The following is a 22,720-nucleotide window of genomic DNA, read 5'->3' as shown; positions in this document are numbered from 1 at the left end:
TATTCGAAGAAGGAAGTTTGTCAAAGGACTTTCCTGGTATGAAAGTAACAAGAGGATCAATACAGTTTGAAAAATGCGAAATTGATATCGACTAGCTCACATAATAGTGCATTAAGTTTCAAATACGTAAATTAAAGACTAAAGTCGGTGGTCCTGGTTGCAGAGTTAATCATTAAATATAATGCGGAATGTATTTGAAACTGACCATTCAACAACTTAAAAACTTTGAACTTGAGATCAAGGCTAGTCAAATCTACAAGGAATCATTGGGAAGATTACTTTATCACAAAAGTTAATGCTTTAACATCCTGTAAAAAGACAAGAGAGAAACTGGAAAGCCCATTTTCAGGGGATGGATGTTAGGAGAGCTTAGTACACTCGACAAAACTGTTATGGATTATCTGATTGGTCGAGCGGTTCTTTATATGACGCTATATAAACCGCTCCGCGCGGTTTATATAAAATGTTCAAATAAAATGTTTAAAAATGTTACTAAAATGTTATGATTTTAGAAATTTCTCTGTTGTTCAGCTCTGAAATTATACTAAAACAATTATTCGCCTCAGGTTCGGTGAATATTGTCGAATAATCCCCTCGACTTCGTCTCGGGGATTATTCGACGATATTCACCTCGCCTTCGGGGAATAATTGTTAAATAGAATAAGAAAAGGACCCTGAATGACTTTTGCCTTTATCAAATTTCACACATAGAAAATGTTTCCCAATAAAAGTAAGTCATAAGGTTGCAAAAATGACGGGGAAAGAGACGCGTCCGCAAACACCGGTTGGCACCAAAATTCTCGCCTTTCCAGCAAAATGTTTCTTCCTGAGAAATATTTAAATGTGTCACTGTTTTTCTGTTAAAATTTTACAACTTTAAGCTGTGATACCTTTTAAAAAAGGGGATTTGAATGATCCCTCTTTCAGACAAAAGAGGAAGAAATATCGCACTGTACCTCAAAAAAGTTTCGGAAAGCCGTTTTTACCTCGGTTACGCACAAAAGTACACGAACGTGTTGTAATGCCACGAGGCAAACCCAACAGAATTATTTCAAGCCCTTATGCAAGACGGTGTGAGAAAAGGGCAAGCTCCCGGAAGGCAAGACTAGAAATATGATGCAACAACCTTCTGAGCAACACGGATAGCAGTTCTTGGCCGACTACGCCTTAACACTGCAGCATTTCGAGGCTAGTACGAAGCGCGAGCTTCAGGCAGCCATCTTTAAAACAGTTAGAAGACCGATCCAGTGGCATGAAGAGTTTTAAAAAGACGAATATCAGAAGACACTATATCGCATTTTAAAATCCTCATACACGTAACAATGATCTTCGCCAAAAAAGCTCTTTGAAAGTAAAACCTTTTTCTCAGAAACCAAGTGATTTCTCGTACTTTTGTGATATAGTAACCAAATTTGGAGGTGCTGTAACGTAAGTCCTCATCGCGTTATCCTTGTAAAATTATTTTCCATTTGTGGAATTTATATCAGCTTAAAACAATGGCAAACATTTTTCTCGTCACTTTCCTTGTTTTAATTATTTGTTGTAAAACGTCGATCCAGAACAGTTTTGTCCAGTGTACTAAATAAATGCAAATACCTTTCATCCGGTAACAATGCATCCAGATACTTCCTCCACTTCCTCCTCCGCTACCAGAGTTATCGCCTTTACGTCCATCCGCAGATACCTCTCCATCTATTTGAATGACATTAGTGACGTTAAACCAAATCACCCCACCACCTCTTCCCGATTTGTCTCCTCCGCCTGAGCTTCCAAATCGGACAGGTTCGTATATGTCCCCATAGGCAGCTCCGACAACAGCGGTGTGACGGCCTCTTCCGCCTCTCCCACCACAGCCAGCCCCAGAGGAACCATAGATATGGGAGGAACCTATACCTGGGTTAATAACGCCGTGGAGACCTGATCCTTGTGGATGCGTCCTGAAAACAACAGGTGGAAAAAAGTCAGAAGTTAACCGCGTTTGCTTTTGTTTTCAAATATTTCGATAACATCCTCGTTACATTAAGGACATAATTGCAGATCACAATTTTCCATAATCCTTTACTTGATGATTTTGTGTAATACGACAAGTTTTCGAGATTTAGAGGCAAGTCGACTGCAACATAACAAATTATCCTCTTTAATTGACGGAATCGTTAGTGATCAACTGCTTTTGAAACCAAAGCAAAAAACAAAAGGAAAATTATGAATTGATAAATTATTTTCCACATAGATGTAACCATAACTGAGCAATATCTAGCTTACTTAATCAACCACGATAGATAACTGTGTTATTGGGGCAAGGAAAAACATTGCAGCAAGGATTATGCATACCACACCTCAGTAACTAGTGCTATACTTTTGCTTTTGCAAAAGATTCGTACCTGTTGTAGCCCTGGCCATCTGCGGAGATCAGTCCTCCGTCATCAATAGTGATATTCTCCCCCAATACAGTCATCTTTGTGCCATGGAAAAGCCCGCCTCCCTCAACGAAAAACGCCCTGGCTATGATTGTGATTCCTGGATGAATGATAGGAGAAGTTATGGCTTGCAGAACACCATTATCCTGCACTCGGACTGTATCAAACTCAAAGGAACTGTTCGTTTGATTCGCTGTGTTTCCCCCGTGATACATCCAAAATGCGCCCCCGTGATGTATTGTCATGTTCTGAATGTGATCTACTGTGCCGGAAATGAACAATGTCACGCCGTGAACTTCGGTGTATGGAGCAAGCCCAAGATAACCACCAGCATAAACGTGCGCACTGAATGGAATGTCTATTTCGGGTCGATGTAAGTCCATGGTTTGATTGTTCGATACGTGTAGTGTACCGGTACGATCTCCAATCATATGAAGGAAAAATAACGACGCCTTCTCGCCGACCGGTTCGGTAAGCACTGCTAGATGTCCACCTCCATAGACCTGAAGCTCTTCAAAGTGGAAATCACGTCCCCTTCCAGCAAAATCGTGATTTGCTGACTGTGGTAAGATCCAAGCCCGACAACCATCCTCAGATAAATCACTGTAGTCTGCTATTGCTGACACCAACGGTTTTTGTCCTCCATTGTGAATGAGTAATGTGCGATGAGTGTGAATCATGTGATAGAGAAACACGGTGCCTGGGCCACCAGCCTCAGCTTTACATAGATGTTCTTTACCTACCTCACATCCAAGAGCTGATCCACCTCGTGCCTCATAGACAAAGTATGTTGACGTCTCATTCACTTGAAAGTAAATGGCAACCCTTCCTCCCGCACCACCACCCCCAGGGTATGAACTGTCTTTAGAACCAGCGCCCCCATTAGCAGCTATCCTACCATAACCTCTGATCTTCTTGCAATACATCCATATGCTACCACCGCTACCACCTCCACTTCCAGTCAGGGACGACGCGTCTTCGCCATTGGCGGAGACCAACCCATCGACATCAATCAGACCGGTTACATTCATCCATAGCATTCCTCCTCCATTACCCCCTCGGGTATTACTCCTACCTCTACCACCCGCGCTACCATAAATATATGGCTCATACAAGTCCCCATAAGCAAAACCTGTTTTTGGAGTGCCACTGGTGAGGCTTCCTCGGCCGCCACTGCCACCATGCCCAGCACCAGAGGCTCCTTCATTATCATCAATACCATGACCAGGATTAATAGGTGCACCGGATATATCGTTTCCTTGATAACCATGTGAGGTATTGTAACCGAGGCCATCTGCTATTAACCTCCCACCATCATCGATAGTAATGTTTTCTGTCACAAATGTAAGTCGGGAACCTCGCATCAGGCCTCCCCCTTCAATGAAGACGGCACGAGTTGTGAAGAGAAGGCCCGGGTCATTGATTGGTGACGTGACACAATGAATGGTTGCTGTATCCTGGATTCGAATAAAATCAAAGTCGTAGTGGTTAACGATCTCGTGGTTTGTTCGTCCGCCGTGGTTCAACCACAGATCACCACTATGGTGGATGGTCATATTCCGAATGTATGCAAGAATACCTCGAACAATAATCTCAACGCCATGGACTTCTGTGTAAAGAGCAAGACCAAGGAACCCACCAAGGTAGACTTGCGCACTAAAGGGAAGATCGATCTCGGGCCGCTTCAGGTCCATAACCTGCTTATCTCCGATGTGTATCATACCGCTCCTGTCACCGATCATGTATCTAAAGAACAGGGAAACATTTCTGGAATCATTTCCCGCGCGAGGCCATATTGCCAGATGGCCCTTGCTATAGATCTGCAACTCTTCAAAGTGAAACTTGTCCTCCGCAGCTGCAAAGTAATGGAATCCCGACTCCGGCATAATCCACGCTTTGCCACCTTCTTCGTCCAGCTTGCCATAGTTGATATGTTTATTCAGTGGCTTGCCGCCATTGTTGTCAATAAGAAGTGTGCGATGAGTGTGAACCAAGTGGTACAGGAAAACAGTACCTGGTCCGCCGTTCTCCACTTTCTCCTGGCCTTCCTTAGCCTGTCCACCATGTGCCTGGTAACTAAAATACAGACAAAGGAATTACCATCTTTCCCAATGACTTCAAAGTTGGGAAATCAGTGTCCGTCAAACTATAATTTCCCATCAAATAATTTACGATTGGCTTCCTTGCTAAAGTTGAGAATTGTTTGATCACATATCTCCAACACCGTTACCAGAATTGTTTAATCTTCAAGAAATAAGCTTCCAGAATGATTGCACATCCTATCGGATCTAGCAAGTTTAGTAGGAATAGATTTTTATTAAACAAAGTGTGATTGCAACTTGGAAAAAGCCGTTCCTTTCACTAAAAGGATATCCTAGATCTGAAGATATGACACTAAATAATGTCGATCTTTTTCGTTCGTGGCCAAGTAGCCTGCGTTTATGTTAATGAATGAGACAATGGCAATTTTAGAGTAGCTTTGTCGACTTCCAGGCAAAGGCATCAGCATTCGATGAAAATAACGGGATAATTCGACGGATTATCAATCAGTAGTCTGTGATTATGAAAAAAAATTGCATCAGCACAGCAAACTAAAAAAAAGTACTTCTCTCCGACGAAAGTCTCACGCTCGAAAGGTTACCTTTTTTACTGACTTCTGTGGTTTATCTATCAAGGATTATTGAACATTTAGTTGATAATTAATTGACTAAATATTCAGTACCACATTACCTGAAGTAGGAAAAGGTGTCATTCTTTATGAAGTAAACTGCAACTCGTCCACCTGCTCCGCCGCCCCCGTGATTTCCGTAACCATCAGAAGGAGATGAACCTCCATTTGCAGTGATCTTTCCGTAACCTTTTATGATATGGCAGTAGATCCATACACTACCACCGCTGCCTCCTCCTCCCTGGGGGAGAGCATCGCCACCATCAGCAGAAAGGGCTCCATCGATTTCAAGGAGATTAGTGACGTTTAGAAAAATAGTTCCACCTCCTGCACCTTTGTAAAAATATAACAGAGTTCATGAAAATATTAAAAAACATTAATTTCGTCTCCTTTGAAAGGATCATACGTGTTCCATTTCAAATAGTTGATGGGCCGTCGCCATCAAACAAGCAACACAATCAAAAGTTGTATTTGTTGTAAAAGTTGTATTTGTTGTAAAAGTTGTATTTGTTGTAAAAGTTGTATTTGTTGTAAAAGTTGTATTTGTTGTAAAAGTTGTATTTGTTGTAAAAGTTCTATTTGTTGTAAAAGTTCTATTTGTTGTAAAAGTTGTATTTGTTGTAAAAGTTCTATTTGTTGTAAAAGTTGTATTTGAACAAGAAAATAGGATATGCTCAAGGCACTGACACCCTCTAATACATCCCCCATTATTGGCTAGTGTTGGTTCACTTGCTAATGAGGGATGTTTGCATTCAGTGTCAGAACGTGCGAGTAATGCTGCAACCACCTTCAAAATGAAAAAATGTAGACTCTGAATTCAAAGAGCAAAACAGAATGTGCTTACTGTGACCTTTCAGGGCAAAGCTACGTGTAGACAGTGAGGAGAGAATTTGACCCCAGAAGCTCGAGCAATAGCCCATTTCCGAATTACCCTTGGCCTCTTTTTCAAAACAAGGCCTGGTGCTCAACCATTCTTGTTAAATGAGTTTAATTTGCATGTGAATGAAAACAATTAACACCGAGTTTGAACGTGCAAACGGATTCTATCCGTGCTAAAGTATTTGTGTAGCTACCTCCCCTATGCAAATTAGTTGTAACTCTTGAACTCGCATTTGTTAATTTTATTTTCATTTGTACCCTTGATAATGGCGTCATGAAGTCGCCGAAACGTCGGGATATTATATCGTTCGTTTTTACCTGTCTATGAATGAAAACATATAATCATATGAAAGGATGAGCACCAGGACTCGTTTTGAAAGTGAGACCAAGGGTAATTCGGAAATGGGCTATTGAACACACGTTGAAGGGTTGAATAATCAGAGTATTCATGAGAAAAAGCGGCGAATCAAAACAGTGTAGGGAACGGATGATAAAATTGAAGTTGTAGATGCGAGCGTGGTTCGAACTAAAGTCAAACGATAGAAAAGAAGAGGAAAGGCTTATGTAAGCTAAGGCTAAAACATAACTCAAGAATACTGATAAGGAACACGATCTTATAGATGAAACAAAACGATTGCAACTGGAGACATGTGATCAGACTTACTTTGATCTTGCTCCTGCGGGTAGCAGTTAATAGAAACTTTTGAGATAGCTTTCAGAACTTAAGATGGCGTGGCTCGACGGATAACGTAGCCTCACAAATAAAAATGTAGTAGTGGCTGATTATATCGATTTCAAAGGTTACGTAACGAAATTTGATTCTTTGCAATCACGACGTGAATAATAAAACTTAAACGTAACGAACTGATAACTAGTAATAATTAAACAAACAAAAATAAAACACGTTGCGCAAGTAACACTTACCTCGCTTTCCATTTGCTCCTCCTCCGCCACTTCCAAATTCTATTGGTTCATACATGTTTCCGTAGGGTAATCCTACTTTGGACGTGTGTTTTCCCCTTCCTCCAGTTCCCCCGTGTCCTCCACCTGAGGCTCCCGAGCTGCTTCCAGATCCAAGTCCCCGGTTAATTTTTCCGTGAGCACCCTCGCCTGTTCCATCCTCGTATCTATATCCGCGACCACTGACAGTCAGCTGACCTTCTGTGTTGATACTTATGTTCTCGGCTTGAAGTCGTAGATCACTACCTTCCACTTTGCCACCACCTTCAATGTGAAGCACTCGTACGGTCAAATTCATCCCGTTGTGTGTCACAGGTGACGATATCATCTGAATGACTCCATCAAACTGTACACGAAGAAAGTCAAACTTGAAATCATTTTCCATCGCCTCGTTTCCAGTGCGCGAGTCTTCATTTAACGCCAACAGGCCACCGTGATGTAGAGTTACGTTCTTTACGTACGAAATTACACCGTCCACGTGAATCTCGACTCCATGAACTTCTGTCGCTGAAGCAAGACCTAGAAATCCGCCTCGATACACACGAACATTAAACGGTAAATCAATAGTCGATCGGATCAAATCCATGGTCTGATTATAACCGACGTGGATGGTCCCAGTGCGATCACCGATCATATTTCGGAAATATATCGTCGCCGATCGGTTATGAGGCTCGGTTAACACAGCTAAGTGAGCTGCACCATAAATCTGCAATTCTTCAAAGTAATAATTTTGATTGCGCGAAAAATTATGTTCTCCAGAGCTTGGCAGAAGCCAGGTTTTTCCCGATATCAACGCTGGTTCAGAGTAGTCTTTAATGGCCAGATGTTCAGTAGGTAACGCTTTTCTTCCGGCATTGCTTATTAGAAGAGTACGATGTTTATGAATGAGGTGATACAAGAACACAGTACCAGCTCCTCCAGGTAGAGCGTCTCCAGCAGCATCTCCTCCCAGGGATTCAAACACCCCGCTGTAAGTTCTGTTACTTCTGAAGTATACTGCTATCCGTCCGCCAGCTCCCCCGCCGCCATGGATCGAGAGACTGGAACACAGAATAAATAACATGCATATTCACCGAATCGAAATATGGCATCCAATTTGAATTACAATTGTTTTGGACTTACTAGCCTCGTCTTCACGTGGAAACACAAAAAGATTATCACATGTGTGAGAGGCTAGTCAGTCCAGAACAATGACAATTCAAATTGGACGCCATATGAGACACAAACTCATCTTTTAATATCAATATCAATATCTCAATAGCCCTGGAAATTCATGTGTTAAGAGAGTCTGCAAAGTTTATTCAATAATTAAAAAGCCCTACGAGTTTCACGTTCATTTTTCGGTTAAAAACGAAATTGAGGTCAAAATGATAATTAAATTTGATCTTGTTTTTCTCCTTTTAGGATATATCAATTTTGTCCTAAATCAAAGAGATAAACACCAAACTAGTTTGAAATCATATATGTATGAACTTCTTTAGGGTAAGGCAGTCAGAAATAATTTGAAGAAACCAAGGAATCCAGAGTGCATGTTCGCCTTTGTACCATAGTGACAGGAAGTCTTAGTGATCACTATTTTAAATTTGCTCTTAAAGAAAACCATCTCACATTTAAAGATGAAACAATTTTTAGTGTAATAGAAAAAAACCGAGCCCCAGATGGGACTTGAACCCACGACCCTCCGTGATCTAGTGGGATGCTCTAACCACTGAGCTACTGGAGACTCTATGGTGAACAAAGGTCAACTTGTGGGCCTCGACTGGAACCGCATCGCGCGGCTACACAGCCAAGTATTGGTAAGCACCTGTGAAAACTCACTAACAGCATTACGCTGTCACATTAAGGCATATCAAGATGCGGCCAACCAACCTCCAAAATGAGCATGTAAAGATGAAACAATTTTTAGTGTAATAGAAAAAATCAGAGCCCAAAAAAGGTTCTTACGATGTTTCCACGTGGCCACTGCCTCCATTAGCCTGTATTGTACCATATCCCTTCATCAGGCTGGTATCAATCCATATGCTCCCTCCGCTTCCACCACCAGACCGCGACTGTTGACCATTTTCACCATTGCAACTGATTGTTCCGTCAATTTGCGCAGTCCCTCTCACAAACATGCGAATTATCCCTCCACCCAGTCCCCCTAAGCCACCGCCTCGACATCCAAAGTGTTCAGGCTCGTACATGTGACCATACGCCACTCCAACACGTGTTCCAAACCTCCCTACGCCTCCATTCCCACCATGCCCTGCTCCTGAGGACCCTCCATTAGCAAATGTGATACCCGCGCCGGTGGTACAGCTAAAACGGAAGGAAAAACTGGTTCAGCGCAGTTTCTATCAGGTCATTATAATTATCATTAACGATACTTGGTGAAATTAATGCCTCTGTAATCAAATCTCATACGTAAAGGGCCATGGAGCTAACTAATCGTTCATACAATGAGAACTCGTTGCGTCGAATCTCTCAATTTCACGCATGCTATTGAACAATACTTTCAAACGCTGAAATAAAAAGAATGATTTACATGAAAACTCCACTGAACAGTTTTAGTGAGGAGCAGAAGCGAGATAATATGGGAAGGATGAATTTGAAGGGTCGAGTTTAAACAAGGAATAACCTCTCACAAAATATCGACGTCCTCAATATCCATGATAAATGAATGTTAACCACGAAAACTCCTCATGTTAGGAACCAAAGAAGCTAAAAAAGCACCTGACTCAACAAACCTGTTATCGAACGTGTCACCCCTTAAGTGACCCTGATCATCCACACTGAAGTTTCCGGCAAATATAAGCATGCGCACCATGTGAAGCACTCCACCTCCTCGAATTATGATATCATCCACGTTGAGTGTCAGTGAATTGTTACCGACATCTGATGTTGATGTTACCTCTCCCCCATCAGCAACAGTCAGGGAGTTGAATCTGTAAGTTCCTTCACTGTTTGCTAGCTCAGTGGAGCCTGTAAGAGCCAGGAAGAGTCGACAGCTTTTGGCGATAGTCATGTCTTCAATGCCCAAGTAACCTCTGGAAGAAAGGGAAGACAACGTTTAGATGACCATGAAGGCGTCTGAAGAAAAAACTGGTTTTTTCATCCTGGCGCTTGTCAAACCAGGCAAGGATTCAAAATCTTTAAACGAGGGCTTCCTAAAGCATGCACTGTTGTTAAGCTTTCTATAATAATTTTAACTGATATTTTTACGGTCTTTCAATTGAAGAAAAGAAGCATTAAGCGGAACTACGCACGTATTTTGAGTGATCCTTACCTGTGATCTATTGGAGGAAAGACGCATAGATTACGTCATCATTGACAATTGTTTTGCTTCTTTTTATTAAATAAAATAACCAGGTTCCATGTTGATGTAGGTCTGTTCAGTTATGGGTGACAGAAGATGTCAAAATGCGACAAGAACATTAGTGACTCATTCGCCTGCCTCTTGAGTGCCACTTCTTTGTTCTTACCACATTCTGACGTCATCTGTGATCTATTACTAAACAGATGCAGAGCAAAATGGAGTCTATTTGTTAGGTATACAATATATAAAGCTTAAATAAAAATTACTCTAATGAAGGACGGATTTCTCTCAAATGCTTCAGTAAAAGGGAGACGTTCCTACCTGTACTTGGAAAGATTTAGGGTTACTAACTATTAAAGATATATTATTTTGGATTAGTCAGCAGTCATTTTAGGGTGTGGCGATTTTTTATCATATGGAAGTTGAAGTGACATATGACAGCTTTAATTTAGACATCTCTAACCTGTTGAAAAATTTTTATCGGTAGTTCCTTTTTTTTTAGCAAGGAGGCCTCCATTGCGCAAGCCTAGTGGTTTCTTGAGGCCCCCCTTACCAGCTATCAAAATATTGGTTTTAACAAGTATTGTAAACTTACCTATTTGCTGATGTAAGCACCTCTCTCTTTATGAATGGCGAATGAAATTTGTAATGCATTGTTTTGTATTATATTTCTCTCACCTGACAGTGATATCGATACCATAGCATGTGAAAGTTGGTGGTAGGTGAAAGTGTCCGTCTCTGTGAACAAACACATTCACTTCGAACAACTCGTGATCAGCAAACTGACCGATCACAACCTGGTTTGGACCCACGTGAAGAACTCCTGTGCGATCACCCACAAAGCTGTAAACCTTCAGTCCATGAAGTAACAGTCTGTGAAGTAACAGCGAATAAACTGACATAAACTTTGGTTAAAAAAGGTGACCTCCATAAAAATTGAATACAAATCTTACGGTTACATCTCTCTCAAAATTGAGTTCAACTAAAAGGTGTTCTTGTCATACTACTTTTCCGTGGAGTAGTGCATAATCATTGCGTGACGCATAGTTACAGATCCAATTACTGAGTAAAGTCTGAAAAACTGTTCCTTTGGTGTTAAACTTTCCACTTTTGTCAGAGAAAAACTCCCACAAAAATAAAGCAGGAGGTCGACCGCTGCTTTCCAACTTGGTTTTCTAATTACCTATCCCCAGGTAAAAGAGGTAAAAACCCCCAAAAAACTAGAAGGATATTGACGACCAAATCAGAACGATAAATAATCAAAACATGCGATGGTACTGTTACCTGGTTATGTTGGGGTGGAGAGCCAAATGAGCCTTCCTCAATATATGTACCTCCTCTAGCTCATACTCCTGACCTATCGGTAGAATCCATGACCTTCCACCATTCGTGTAAGGTGATGAATAATCTGACATCTCCATAGTACTTGGGCTCAAGTTATTATTGTCGAAGATCAGAGTCCTGTTATTCACACCATGTTGAGTATCCTGTTGAAATACAAAGAAAAACAAGGTAAGTTTAAGAATATATCTACGATAACAACAGATAGACTATGAAATTTTCTCACCTCAAGATACACTGTGCCTGCTCCTCCATTTCCACCTTGAGAAGAGCTACCACCAAATGCAGTCAAGGACCCGTGCCACCATTCCCTGTCTTGCCAATAGATAGCCATCCTTCCCCCTGCTCCACCTCCACCATAACCATTACCGGCGCCACCGTTAACTGCTATGACTCCCGAGCCTTCAAGGGCGCGAGTACGGATCATGATACTTCCTCCACTACCTCCACCTGAGTGAGAAGTTGCTCCCTGGCTGCCACTTACAGTTATGGTTCCTAACAAGGAATAACATTCATATTGTAACATTGTGCCTATGAGTTATGAAGTTAGCTTGGGGACAAGAACATCTATGAACGTCTTTTCAACTTAGATCAGAGTCATACATAAAAGGGGATACAAATGGCAAAGCAAACACCCATTTTGAACCTTGTGGCTAACAGCTGGTGGACACCTTGGAGTGACAATATCCATAACGCGATAACTCACTGGAACCCTTTAGCGGCGTTTATTAATTATCCCGCAAGTTTAGTGAGTGCTGGGTTTATTTCAACTTACCTTCCACCACTAACGCATCAACTATCTCTAACGACAGTGCTCCACCTCCGAAGCCAGCACTGGAGCCTAGTCCGCCACCACTTCCAAAAAGTCGAGGGTTGGTGTAATCACCGTACGGTACACCCGTTGTCGTGGTTAGTCTTCCGTTTCCGCCAGTGCCTCCATGACCTGCTCCTGATCCGTCTGACGATCCGGATCCAGAGCCAGAACCTTGAAGCACAGGATGTGTAATTAGTTTGAGTATCTGATTTACAGGAAAAACTGACTGAATATACTAACTGATTGACTGAAAGATTGATAGCCCTACAGTCAAGAGATAAACTGAGGAAAAGACAAAAAAACAGACTGACAGACAGATGTTCAGACAGACCAAAAAATAGACAATTGACCAACTGACTATTAACTAACTGATTATTTAACTGTCAGATTCAAAACTTAAAAGCTTACCAGCAAAGTATCCCTTTCCATCAAGTGTCAATTTTCCTCTTGGATCTACTATCAGTGACTCGGCTTTAACTGTCAAAGCTCGCGCTTCAATTGATCCATCACCCTCTATAGTCACGACTCCATCGCGATGCACTGGTCCATTGTCTTTTGCAACCTCTACGGTCCATCCATCCGCCTCGACAGATATATTGCTCTTAAGCAAAAGCCGGCTGGTCTTCTGCACAGTTATTCCAACAAACTTTAACGTACGTGGACAGGAGCTCTCGAAGGAAACCGTTGCTCCGTAGGCCACCATAAGATGCGCTTTAAACCCCAACACACTCCCCCAAAAGCTTACATGGGAGCTTCGCTTTATATTCGGATAAAGTATACTTTCTGCCTTTCGGATTTCGACGGTTCCATTTGGTAAAACAAACGTTGCGCCCTCATAAATAAATGGCGCCCAAGTTACGTTGATGCGTCTGTATTCCGATGTTCCAGTCATGTTAAGGGTGTTAAAAGGAGGCACATGTATGTATCCGGTATCATCTCCATTTATGGTATCGACGAGCACTTCCGTTCCCGCGCGCGGGAAAACCAGCTCACCCCCGCCATAGACTTCAACCAGCGTAAAATCATAGACAAAATTATCCGAGGGTGGGTTAAGATAAGCGACAGCACCTAATGGAATAACACATCAAGTATCATAGAATTTAAGGAACTGTGCTGATTAGATATTAAGCTTTAAAAAAAACTTATTACTACGAAGAGTCACCCTTTACTTGACTTTATTTCAACCAATACGGGTGATTTGAGAGATATTCATAATGACATCAAAGAGTTACAAACCTGAAGAGATGAATGCACTGTAATCTCCGGAAAGTGAAGTCTGCAACGTAGAAGAGAATTGAAAGAAAATAAACATCTTCTTCCAACATTGCTATTCTTAGAGGCGAGAGATAGATTGTTTAAGACATCACTATTGTAAACTAGCTTTTAGCTAAGCGTTCTGACCACGTTAAATAAATTGATTGATTGATTGATTGATTGATTGACTATTCCTTACACAGTCAAGATCACAAGACACGATCCAAGGTCACATTTTCGCTGGAAAACTGACAGCTAGGTCTACATAAAGTCTTGCCCCGGGAGTATTCGAATTCCAGAGAATTACCGGAAATATTAATGTTATTCCGGATTGAGTATAAATTTCATGTCGTGATAGTTATAAAATATGGTTGATATTCACCAGCAGTCTCTAAGAGAGACCAACTTAAGAGCTTGAAATAAATATCGGTTTCTATAAAGCGAAACATTTTAAAGTACGTGTTACCTCTTCGTCTTTCCTCGGGATGAAAGCTAAACAACAATTTTTCGGAATTTTCAGAAAAAAAAATTATATAAGCTCTTACTATAGGTTTCAGTCCTTTGTTGTCGATGCGCAGGTTTTTGACAACGGGCGATTTCCCATCCAAGTATATGACTCCGGGTCCTCCATGTTCAACATTACTCCCAGAACCAGCTTGTCCCCCAGAGGCATCTGCTCCGTCGCTATGGAAACCACCAGTAACGTAATTAACCGTGATTCTTCCTCCGGCGCCACCACCGCCATAAGTGTTCCCATTACCTCCTTTAGCCTCGATTTTACCACTTCCGGTGAATTTTTGACAAGTTGCCCAAAGGGACCCACCACTTCCACCGCCGCTCGTGGAGGACTAAAAGATAGAAGCGAGGAACGGTAATTGATGATTCTTTAATTTTAAGAACACCTCTTTAGCATTCAACTCACATCTTTCTCCCATGCTAAAATTAACCATTTTTTCGACTTCACTCTGGATGCTTTCGACGATGGCAATGTGATAGTATGAGGCCAATTCGTTGCTGCCCAGGAAGTAGAATATCTGAAAGCGAGATCCGAACTAGCTTGCCCTGGAACCTTAACGGGGATCTCATTTTTTATTCATCAAAACGCTCGCAACAAAAATGTTTAACATCACTCATGTCATCCAACATCCCGTGAAGAAACTACACAGGCTTAACACTAATAAAGACACAAAACGTTTTGGTATGTTACAAACGTTGACGTTTTATTTTCAGCTAAAAAGCCATGTTTGGTCCGTTAAAACGTCATTGAAAGCCTTTGATTTACACAGAAAAAGTAATTGGCGAGGTTAATTACAAGTAGGGTAACTGAAAAAAACTAAATCGGCTTACCGCTCCGGGAAGTCCATTCATCTGAATCACGCCGTTGACATCAAATGTCTGGTTGATTTGAAGAAATATCCTTCCACCTCCACGCCCTCCGCCGCTGTTCCCATTGCCATTACCACCTCCACTTCCCCACCCTCCTGGTGAGAAAATGTCACCATAGATCAGCGGCTGAGCTAGTGTCTGCGACCCACGCCCCCCTCGTCCACCGTGGCTTGCTCCAGAGGCTCCGCCATCTTTCTGAGTACCAGCTCCAGGTCCCATTCCTCCTTGAGCACCACCACCGTTCACTGAAATGCGCCCTGTTGATCCAACAGTGAGGCTATCAGTGACGAGATACAGCGAGCCAAGCTTGAAAAGGCCGTTTACTTCCAAAGTGGTGACATCCAAAGTAGAATTGATGGCTCCATCGACAGTTATGGCAGATTGGGGTTGAAAGTGGATATTTACTTCTCCTCCTGATTCGATGGTGAATGTGTCGCTGGTTAGCGGGGCACTAGGACCAATCGCTGATCCAGTGTCGATTAATCCGCTGACCCGTATCTGATTGATGTTCAGTGGCTCTGAAGTCTCGAAATAAAATTTCCCGTTCGTACCGTTTACGTGTAGACTATTCCAAGATGAGCCTATTGACAAGTTCCCGATCCGCAGGGTTCCTGACAGCAAGACATTCTCGCAAAGAATTGATGTAAGATTAGCTGAATCAATAAGTACTGTACCATGGAATCCAACGTGGCATTGTTGGACTCTCTTAAAGGATAAACCTGCCATTTCTACCGCATTTAAAGACTTAACATCGCCATCAAGGAGAAAGTTGTTAAGTTGAAAAATTCCAACCGGGTCAAAGTGGAATTTACCTCCGTGTTCCACAGTCAGGTTTTTCCATCCTGGTTCAATTTTTAACTTCTTTGGCAACCAAATTCCATCAATAATAACAATGTCAGCATGAACGATGGACACTCCGTTTAGCGACAGTCTGCCATGGGAGCCGAAGTCTTGCGAGTTGTTGTGCACAAAAACCAAAGAGTTCGAACTAAGGGGCAGGTCAAACTGCACACTTCCATATTCGTCAACTTCGATTAACTGAGTAACCGCGGGATCTCTCCCTCGCAAGTAAACGACTCCTTCGACGTGAAAGTTTCCGTTGGAGTAAAATCTGTTGAGTCGTACATCACCGTGAGGGAAAAAGCTCAAATCACCGTATCGTTCAATCCTGAGGGATTTCCAACCTTCTAAAAGGGAAAGAACTCCTGGATCAAATGTGCCACTTATGGTGACGTCGTTCAAAGCAACATACGAAACTGAGCTGTTGCCGTTTATTTTCAGTGCAGAATTAAGCCCGATGCTCATTTGATCGCCTGTTAGATTAAACGGACAGTTGACATCCATTTTGGCAGTATCGCATATGGTAAATTTGGAGGAAGATAGAACCAAAGACCAGTGACAAGAGGCCGGAGACTGTATATCATAGTTCAACAACTCCAGATGACCTGACGACTCGATAGTGAGTTCTCCAAAGCTAAGCGAACTCGGGCCAGATCCCGGATGCATTGTAAACACTCCCCGTTGCGCTCCTATGTAGACACTCGGGGCACCAAAAACGGACAGTGTACCATGTACATCAACCGAGCGTTCAAGAGAGACCTTTGGTGCCAGGTCGGATAAGATGAGCTCTGCTCCGTGATATATTAGCGTGCAAGGTGACAATAGGGAGCTAATTTGCAGTTGCATGGATGACAGAAGATACAAGTAGCCGGTGTTGTCGTCTGTTATGTTTTCGACGGTCAGGTTTTTAGCTGAGCCTGCGATGACAAGTTGAGCTCCTCCTGATATTTCCACTTCTTCTATCTTACGATCAGCGGAGATTGTAACCCATGTCACAGCACCTGCCATAGGAATTAGATTAATCGGTTAGTGTATAGAATTTATTTTTTTGGTTATGAAATTGTTAAAATAAGCTCAGTCTCTGATGGATAAAGAGGTCTGGACTACTCCACTTTGAATACCACTAGGTGTCTACCAATTCTCTCCTACTGAGCACGCTAAAGTGAGCCTTGAGTTCTCGTTCACCAACAGATGGGTCCATTTGACCAGCGGGAGATTTGGCTTGCTTCCGTAAAAAGATCTGGCTTCTTGCTTCCGTAAAGAGATCTGGCTTCCTTCCGTAAAAATCTGAAGAGTCTAAATGGCAAGAAACTATTCCAGGACTAGACATTTGCCAGTTCTCCTCACCGCACGAATACGGGTTCACTAATACACACGGTGGAGCAGTGGTACAAGCCACCTCACGTACGGTGCGCGAAAATTCGTAACTGTAGCCCCTTACTTCCCACCTCCCCACCCCACCCCCCCACCGCCACGAGAAATCCTAGCTTCGACCTTTTTAAGCAGACCAACCGTGCTCTGAAAGGAGGCAAAAAGTAACGGAAACCAGTCCGTGACTAGCCAGTCACGTGACCAAGGTTCATGGGTTATATTACCTGTTTGCTGGAAAACGCTGACATCTGACGAACTGTTGACCTGTAAGTAAGGAGATTCGACAAAAAGCTCTTATTAATAAGTAATAATCACATGAATCATACAGCTATTACACTGTTTCAACCATTACTAATGGTGAAACAGTAAAAGACATCTAGCAATTACAGTGAAATACTACACTCAATTGAAATACTACACTAAATTTCTAGAAGAGGAACCGGAATCTTATAATAAAGCTGTCCCTCACGGGCGGTCCGCTGAAATATGGGATGTGTCGCTTAGTTAGTTTCATAAATAAGCTCTTTTTATTTAAGAAACGGGGGGGAATTACACTCCTAGACCTTCTACTTTCTAGTGTGAAAGTTTGTGTTGCTTTTTCGTTTTTGCTTTCGTTTTTTTTGTTGTTTTTTTTTTTCTTTCCCTTTTTCTTTGTTTTTAGGAACCAGTCACTATTTATCTTCGGGCCAAAGAAGATTTTGGGTATTCATATGGTTTTCAAGGAGAACAAAGGAGGGATCGACTGCTATCAACAGAGTATATAAAGGGGGGGACTATAGAAAATTGACAGCCAATTAACTGCCAATGACGGGGGGTCATGAGAATGTTACAGTGCCCTATGACAAAAACAAAATCCTCCAGCCCCCTTTTTCCCCACCCCCCACCCCTCCCCGGGCGAAATGAATGACTGGTCCCTCATTTGCTTGTTTTGGTTTATTTCATTTTTCTGGATCTTTTGATTTTTTTTCTCCAAAACAGTGTCCATTGGTTTTGTGCACCAGAGGTCGTTGAAACTTACCCTCGGTCGCCGTCCCTGGTTGTCAACACTCAGCACCCGATGTCTGTAACCGCTTTTGTAGCCGTCGAAGTAAACTGTTCCCGATCCCCCTGGTTCAGGATTGCCATCTGTTGGTTTATAAAACTGCACATCAATTCCCATTGAAGGGAGTTATTTTCGATTTACTTTCAAAGGTAATCCAGGACTGTGTAAGATTTGCCTCACCGCGTTTTGCAGTTGGTGTAAAAAAACTCACGCCACCAGTCCAGAGAGAGGCATTTACACTATACGGGCCTCCCCTGCCCCCAACTCCCCCAACGAAATCCTTGTCAACAAGAAGATTATCATCGTACACTCAGAGGTACCAACCTAATGTACTCATTCATTGACAACTCTTAGGGATATGATTACACATACCTTGGGGGAGCACATAGCTGCAAGCCGGTTTGCTGGCAAGATCTGCAGTGAAGGAAACAGTATAAATTCTTGTCGCCAGGAAAATTAAATTCAGGGGCGTAGCCAGGATTTTTCAAAGGAGGGGTCAAGGAGGCTACTCACCATTCAGACCGCTGCTCTCCCGCGTGTATCAGCGGGCTCAGTCGTATTATCGCGGCATGAAGGTCCATATGAATGGCTTTTACGGCCAAGATATTGTGATGGCGTTCTCCCCACCTGAATATTGTAGGTTATTTGCCCTAAAGAAGACCTACCAAGGGGGGGGGTCACGGGCATTAACCGGAGTAGGGTCGGTCGGCATGGTAAAAAAAATTTGGCCGCAAAGATAAATTGCAGCATTTTCAAGACCTCAATAATGGTTTTGAAATACACTTGACACCCAGGCGGCAAATTGGCACATTTAAAATGATATAACGGTAATTACACGCATTTTCCTCTAGATGAATTCAATTTAGTAATTTTTCCTAGCTTTCCAAGTAAGAAAAGAGCATTCTTCGTGCAAAAACTTATCAGTCATTCCAACTGTAACTGGCGTAATGCGTTGCGTGACGCAAAATAACTGTACTCGGTAAAGGGGAACCATCCTCGAAGACCTAGGGGCAAAAAATCGACCGAGAAGTTGATAAAACAGCGTTTTAGGCTTCGAAAGTTTCCTTGAAGGGCAAAACTGCCGTTTTATCTTCTTCTCACTCGAACATTTGCCACTAGGTCTCCAACTGTTATGGGAAACAGACCACTCTGCATGCAATGACGCAGCCTTGCAGATGAAATGACAACGATTGACCGAATTTCATAAAAATGTAACGGCCAAGGAAGGATTTGCATCTCTAGTGATACATCAAATTAAATTTCATTCTGCAATAATGTAAGAATATTTTTACAAACCTGCAGGATAGCCATAGAGTTCAACCCTGAGAGCGATTCCCCCCCCGCTGAATGTCTTCGGATAAAATCGAATAGCTTTCGTGTATACATCCGCTGGTAGAGCATTCTGCTTGGCTGTATTCGTGTTCGAGTTTCCTGTAAAGGTCTTTTCTTCACCATTCTCCTGCAAAATTACCAAAATAATTGTCAATTTTTACGAAGATAATGGCATTCACTCAAAAGAAACAGCAACATTTTGATAATACACTGAACATCGGTTCATTACCTTCGCAAGCAATTGTCAAGCTATAACGGGATACCTTCCTACTGTCTATTTGAATAGAATAACTAAATAAATTCGTAAATTAAAGTGATAACTGGTTCACAAATTTAAACGACGAAAAACTACCTTTTAAACAGGAAGTTCGACTTGGCAACAGCTAGACAATACCCTGGTCTCAGAGGCTTCGCCTACTCTTTCCTTCTCTATGTTTGTACGAGCCGCGAAGCAGCGAGTAGTTTTTACGAGGCGCGAAGCGGTGAGAAGTAAGCGAAAGCCTCTGGTTGGAGACGGTTAATTGACTGATCTCACCGCGCCAATCAAATTGAAGATTTTACAAATTTGCTCTGGCTCATTGATTGGTCAATTTTTCACCTCGCCTGTGATGGGTTTAAAAGAGTTTGTCATGGGGGTGAGGGGTGAGGGAATTTTATTTCTATTTGCCATTTAACCAGGGTGGGGATAGTTTTTTTTTTTTCAAGTTTGTCACTTTGAGCCAACATGTGTTGTATTTTCAAGTATTCTACTTTCTCTAACATTTCTTCATGAATCAATTCGTTTCGGAGTCTGTTTTCGAAGAGATAGTGTCTATAGCTCTCGAATACCGCTTCCAGAACATCCAAGCCCTGTCAGAAGAGTAAAAGAAAGCACTTCACGGCCTCATTAACATGAAAGACGTCTTCACCGTATTGCCAACAGGACATGGAAAGTCATTGATTTTTCAGCTTCCGCCTGATCTTTGCCCTCAGTTGTCAGTAAGAGGATATTCTTATCCAAAGAATCCAATAATTGTGGTCATTTTTCCTCTGAAATCATTGATGGAATCGCACATTCGCGAACTACAAAGCTATGGTCTAACAGAGGCGGCTGTGAGCGGCGATGAAGTCAATGATGATGCCATTCTTCGAGGAGAGTATTCGTTTGTTTTTGGCAGTCCGGAAAGCTTTCTTCAAAATGAGAAGTGGAGGCAGATGCTGCTTAGCAAACCTCCGCAAACCTAACTCAAACCTCCGCATCAAGAACGTCAGACAGTCGTTTGAGCAGACTTCCGTTACGCGATTTCGGACCAAACCACTGATCTGTCACCTTCCTATGCAGCACGTGTGTGTGTAATAACAAAAATGTGCTATCCCCCCTAAAGTAGTTTTAATGTTTAGACCTCCCCTCCCTAAGCATCAAAAAATCAGCGCGAAACTCTGTTTTGATTGGCTATTTGATTGGCTGTTTGATTGACATGTTATTTTGCATGAAAGTGAGTTTCTAACCGTCTCCAACCAGAGGCTTTCGCTTACTTCTCACCGCTTCGCGGCTCGTAAAAATACCGAGAAGAAAAGAGCAAGCAAAGCCTCTGGGACTAGGTTAGCTAGACAATCGTGACGCAAGTGTAACCAAAACACCGTCACATCTTATGTGACAGAAACGTGACAACACACAAATCTACCTTGGCTTCCCTAGAGAGTACAGACTTGCTTGTCACAGACTATAAACTCCAGAATAAAACTCTGCTCAATAAAGAACTAATCATAAATTGTCTACTGTGCCAATGGAGTTAGTACTGCAGTTGGAGTTGCACTTTTTTTCTTAAAAACGAAAGTTTCGTTTTGGATTTATCCTGATTTATATGGCTAATAAATGTAAACAACATTCATTTTCGTTAGGCTTTCAAAAGACTGATAGTTTCTTGAAAAATTTGCGTTAAATATGGAGCCCGCGAGTGGAAAAAGCCATAGATTAGCCTTTCGAGACACAAAGTACCCACCTTTACATCTCTCCATGTCTCTGGTGAACTGATATAGGGATCAAGATACTTCAGTGTATATGAAGACGTATACTGACTCCCACCATATCGACCTTGAGTAGCCACGTCAGTTATATAAGTCTCCTTGGACAACCGAACCTGTTCAAAAAGGTTTTAGGGCACAATTAGTTATGTGGACCCTTTTCTGAAATAGTGACTGAGGTTAAAATTTGTTGATGGAAAAAAATACCCTTAGCTGCAAGCAAGAAGCCAGGGGAATAATTTTTGGCCCCCTCCTTTTGTGCGTGACTCAGACTCCCTATCCATAATTTCCGTCAAAATCCATAATTTCCGTCAAAATCGACCATCAAAGTTAAACGTATCGTAGAAGTTTCTTTTAACTTTCATGTTAAATTATGTAAATGGTAAAGCCTTTACAATAAATTTCAAATGACTCTTTTCCACTCTTGAAAGTAAGGCAATTTAAATCTAAGGGCGTTTACTAATGGAATTCTTTATTTGACAAATTTTGTCTACTCGGAACAAAACTAACAAGAATTACATATTGGCACTTTGACCCTTTCGATCCCAAGATTCATTAGTAATTCTCATTACTGTCTGCTATACAATTCTTATCAGGTAAGTTTGGAGAATTTGGTATTGGATCAACTGATAATGCCCTGATTTTCTTTTTTCCTTGTTCTCATTACTTGTCTGCTTGATATTGTATTGATATCGTAAGGAGAAATTCTGTCTTGCTCATTCGTGGGAGTCAAAGAGGTAAGGGCCGATTTCCGAAACAAAGACCGGGGTCCAGTTTCGCGAAAGTCCAAGTAACGTAAAGGGGATCGGAGCCATGTCTTATGATTCAAATCTGAGGAACAATACAGTGAGTCGCAGCTTCAAAACCTGTCCAGCCTGGATCGTTTCCAGCTATTGTTCAAAGTGTAAATTTCTCTTACCTAGTCATATTTATCGTCGGGAGGGAAGGGACGGACAAAGGATTTTAGGGGGATCACATAGTTTTCAGTGGAAACAGAGAAGGGAAGAGTCGTCACTAACATAGTATTATGGGATGACTGATAAGACTGACTGCCAGTTTACTGACAATGACGAGGAGGAAGTAAGAACACCACAGAGCCTTATGGGGGGATGAG

At 42.0% G+C, this 22,720-nt stretch overlaps 1 protein-coding gene across 1 annotated transcript in view; it reads right to left on the bottom strand.

Annotated features, from left to right (window-relative positions):
• Positions 1 to 22,720, bottom strand: part of LOC111321626 (uncharacterized) — a 106,809-nt gene that overhangs the window by 78,681 nt on the left and 5,408 nt on the right. The window contains exons 3-21 of the mRNA XM_088736803.1: positions 21,585 to 21,722; positions 19,567 to 19,729; positions 18,643 to 18,684; positions 18,247 to 18,353; positions 17,453 to 17,492; positions 14,979 to 16,858; positions 14,177 to 14,479; positions 13,614 to 13,653; positions 12,786 to 13,445; positions 12,339 to 12,548; positions 11,790 to 12,058; positions 11,507 to 11,709; positions 10,901 to 11,095; positions 9,654 to 9,953; positions 8,869 to 9,225; positions 6,889 to 7,964; positions 5,148 to 5,418; positions 2,382 to 4,493; positions 1,597 to 1,937 (exon numbers count right to left, since the gene is read on the bottom strand). Of these exons, the coding sequence (XP_088592929.1) occupies positions 1,597 to 1,937; positions 2,382 to 4,493; positions 5,148 to 5,418; positions 6,889 to 7,964; positions 8,869 to 9,225; positions 9,654 to 9,953; positions 10,901 to 11,095; positions 11,507 to 11,709; positions 11,790 to 12,058; positions 12,339 to 12,548; positions 12,786 to 13,445; positions 13,614 to 13,653; positions 14,177 to 14,479; positions 14,979 to 16,858; positions 17,453 to 17,492; positions 18,247 to 18,353; positions 18,643 to 18,684; positions 19,567 to 19,729; positions 21,585 to 21,722 (8,707 nt within the window). The remainder of the gene's footprint in view (positions 1 to 1,596; positions 1,938 to 2,381; positions 4,494 to 5,147; positions 5,419 to 6,888; positions 7,965 to 8,868; positions 9,226 to 9,653; positions 9,954 to 10,900; positions 11,096 to 11,506; positions 11,710 to 11,789; positions 12,059 to 12,338; positions 12,549 to 12,785; positions 13,446 to 13,613; positions 13,654 to 14,176; positions 14,480 to 14,978; positions 16,859 to 17,452; positions 17,493 to 18,246; positions 18,354 to 18,642; positions 18,685 to 19,566; positions 19,730 to 21,584; positions 21,723 to 22,720) is intronic.

This window comes from Stylophora pistillata, chromosome 10, assembly GCF_964205215.1.
Source record: "Stylophora pistillata chromosome 10, jaStyPist1.2, whole genome shotgun sequence".
NCBI classification, from domain to species: Eukaryota; Metazoa; Cnidaria; class Anthozoa; order Scleractinia; family Pocilloporidae; genus Stylophora; species Stylophora pistillata.
Note: the sequence above shows the minus strand (reverse complement) of the source record. Positions and strands in the feature narration are given on the sequence as shown.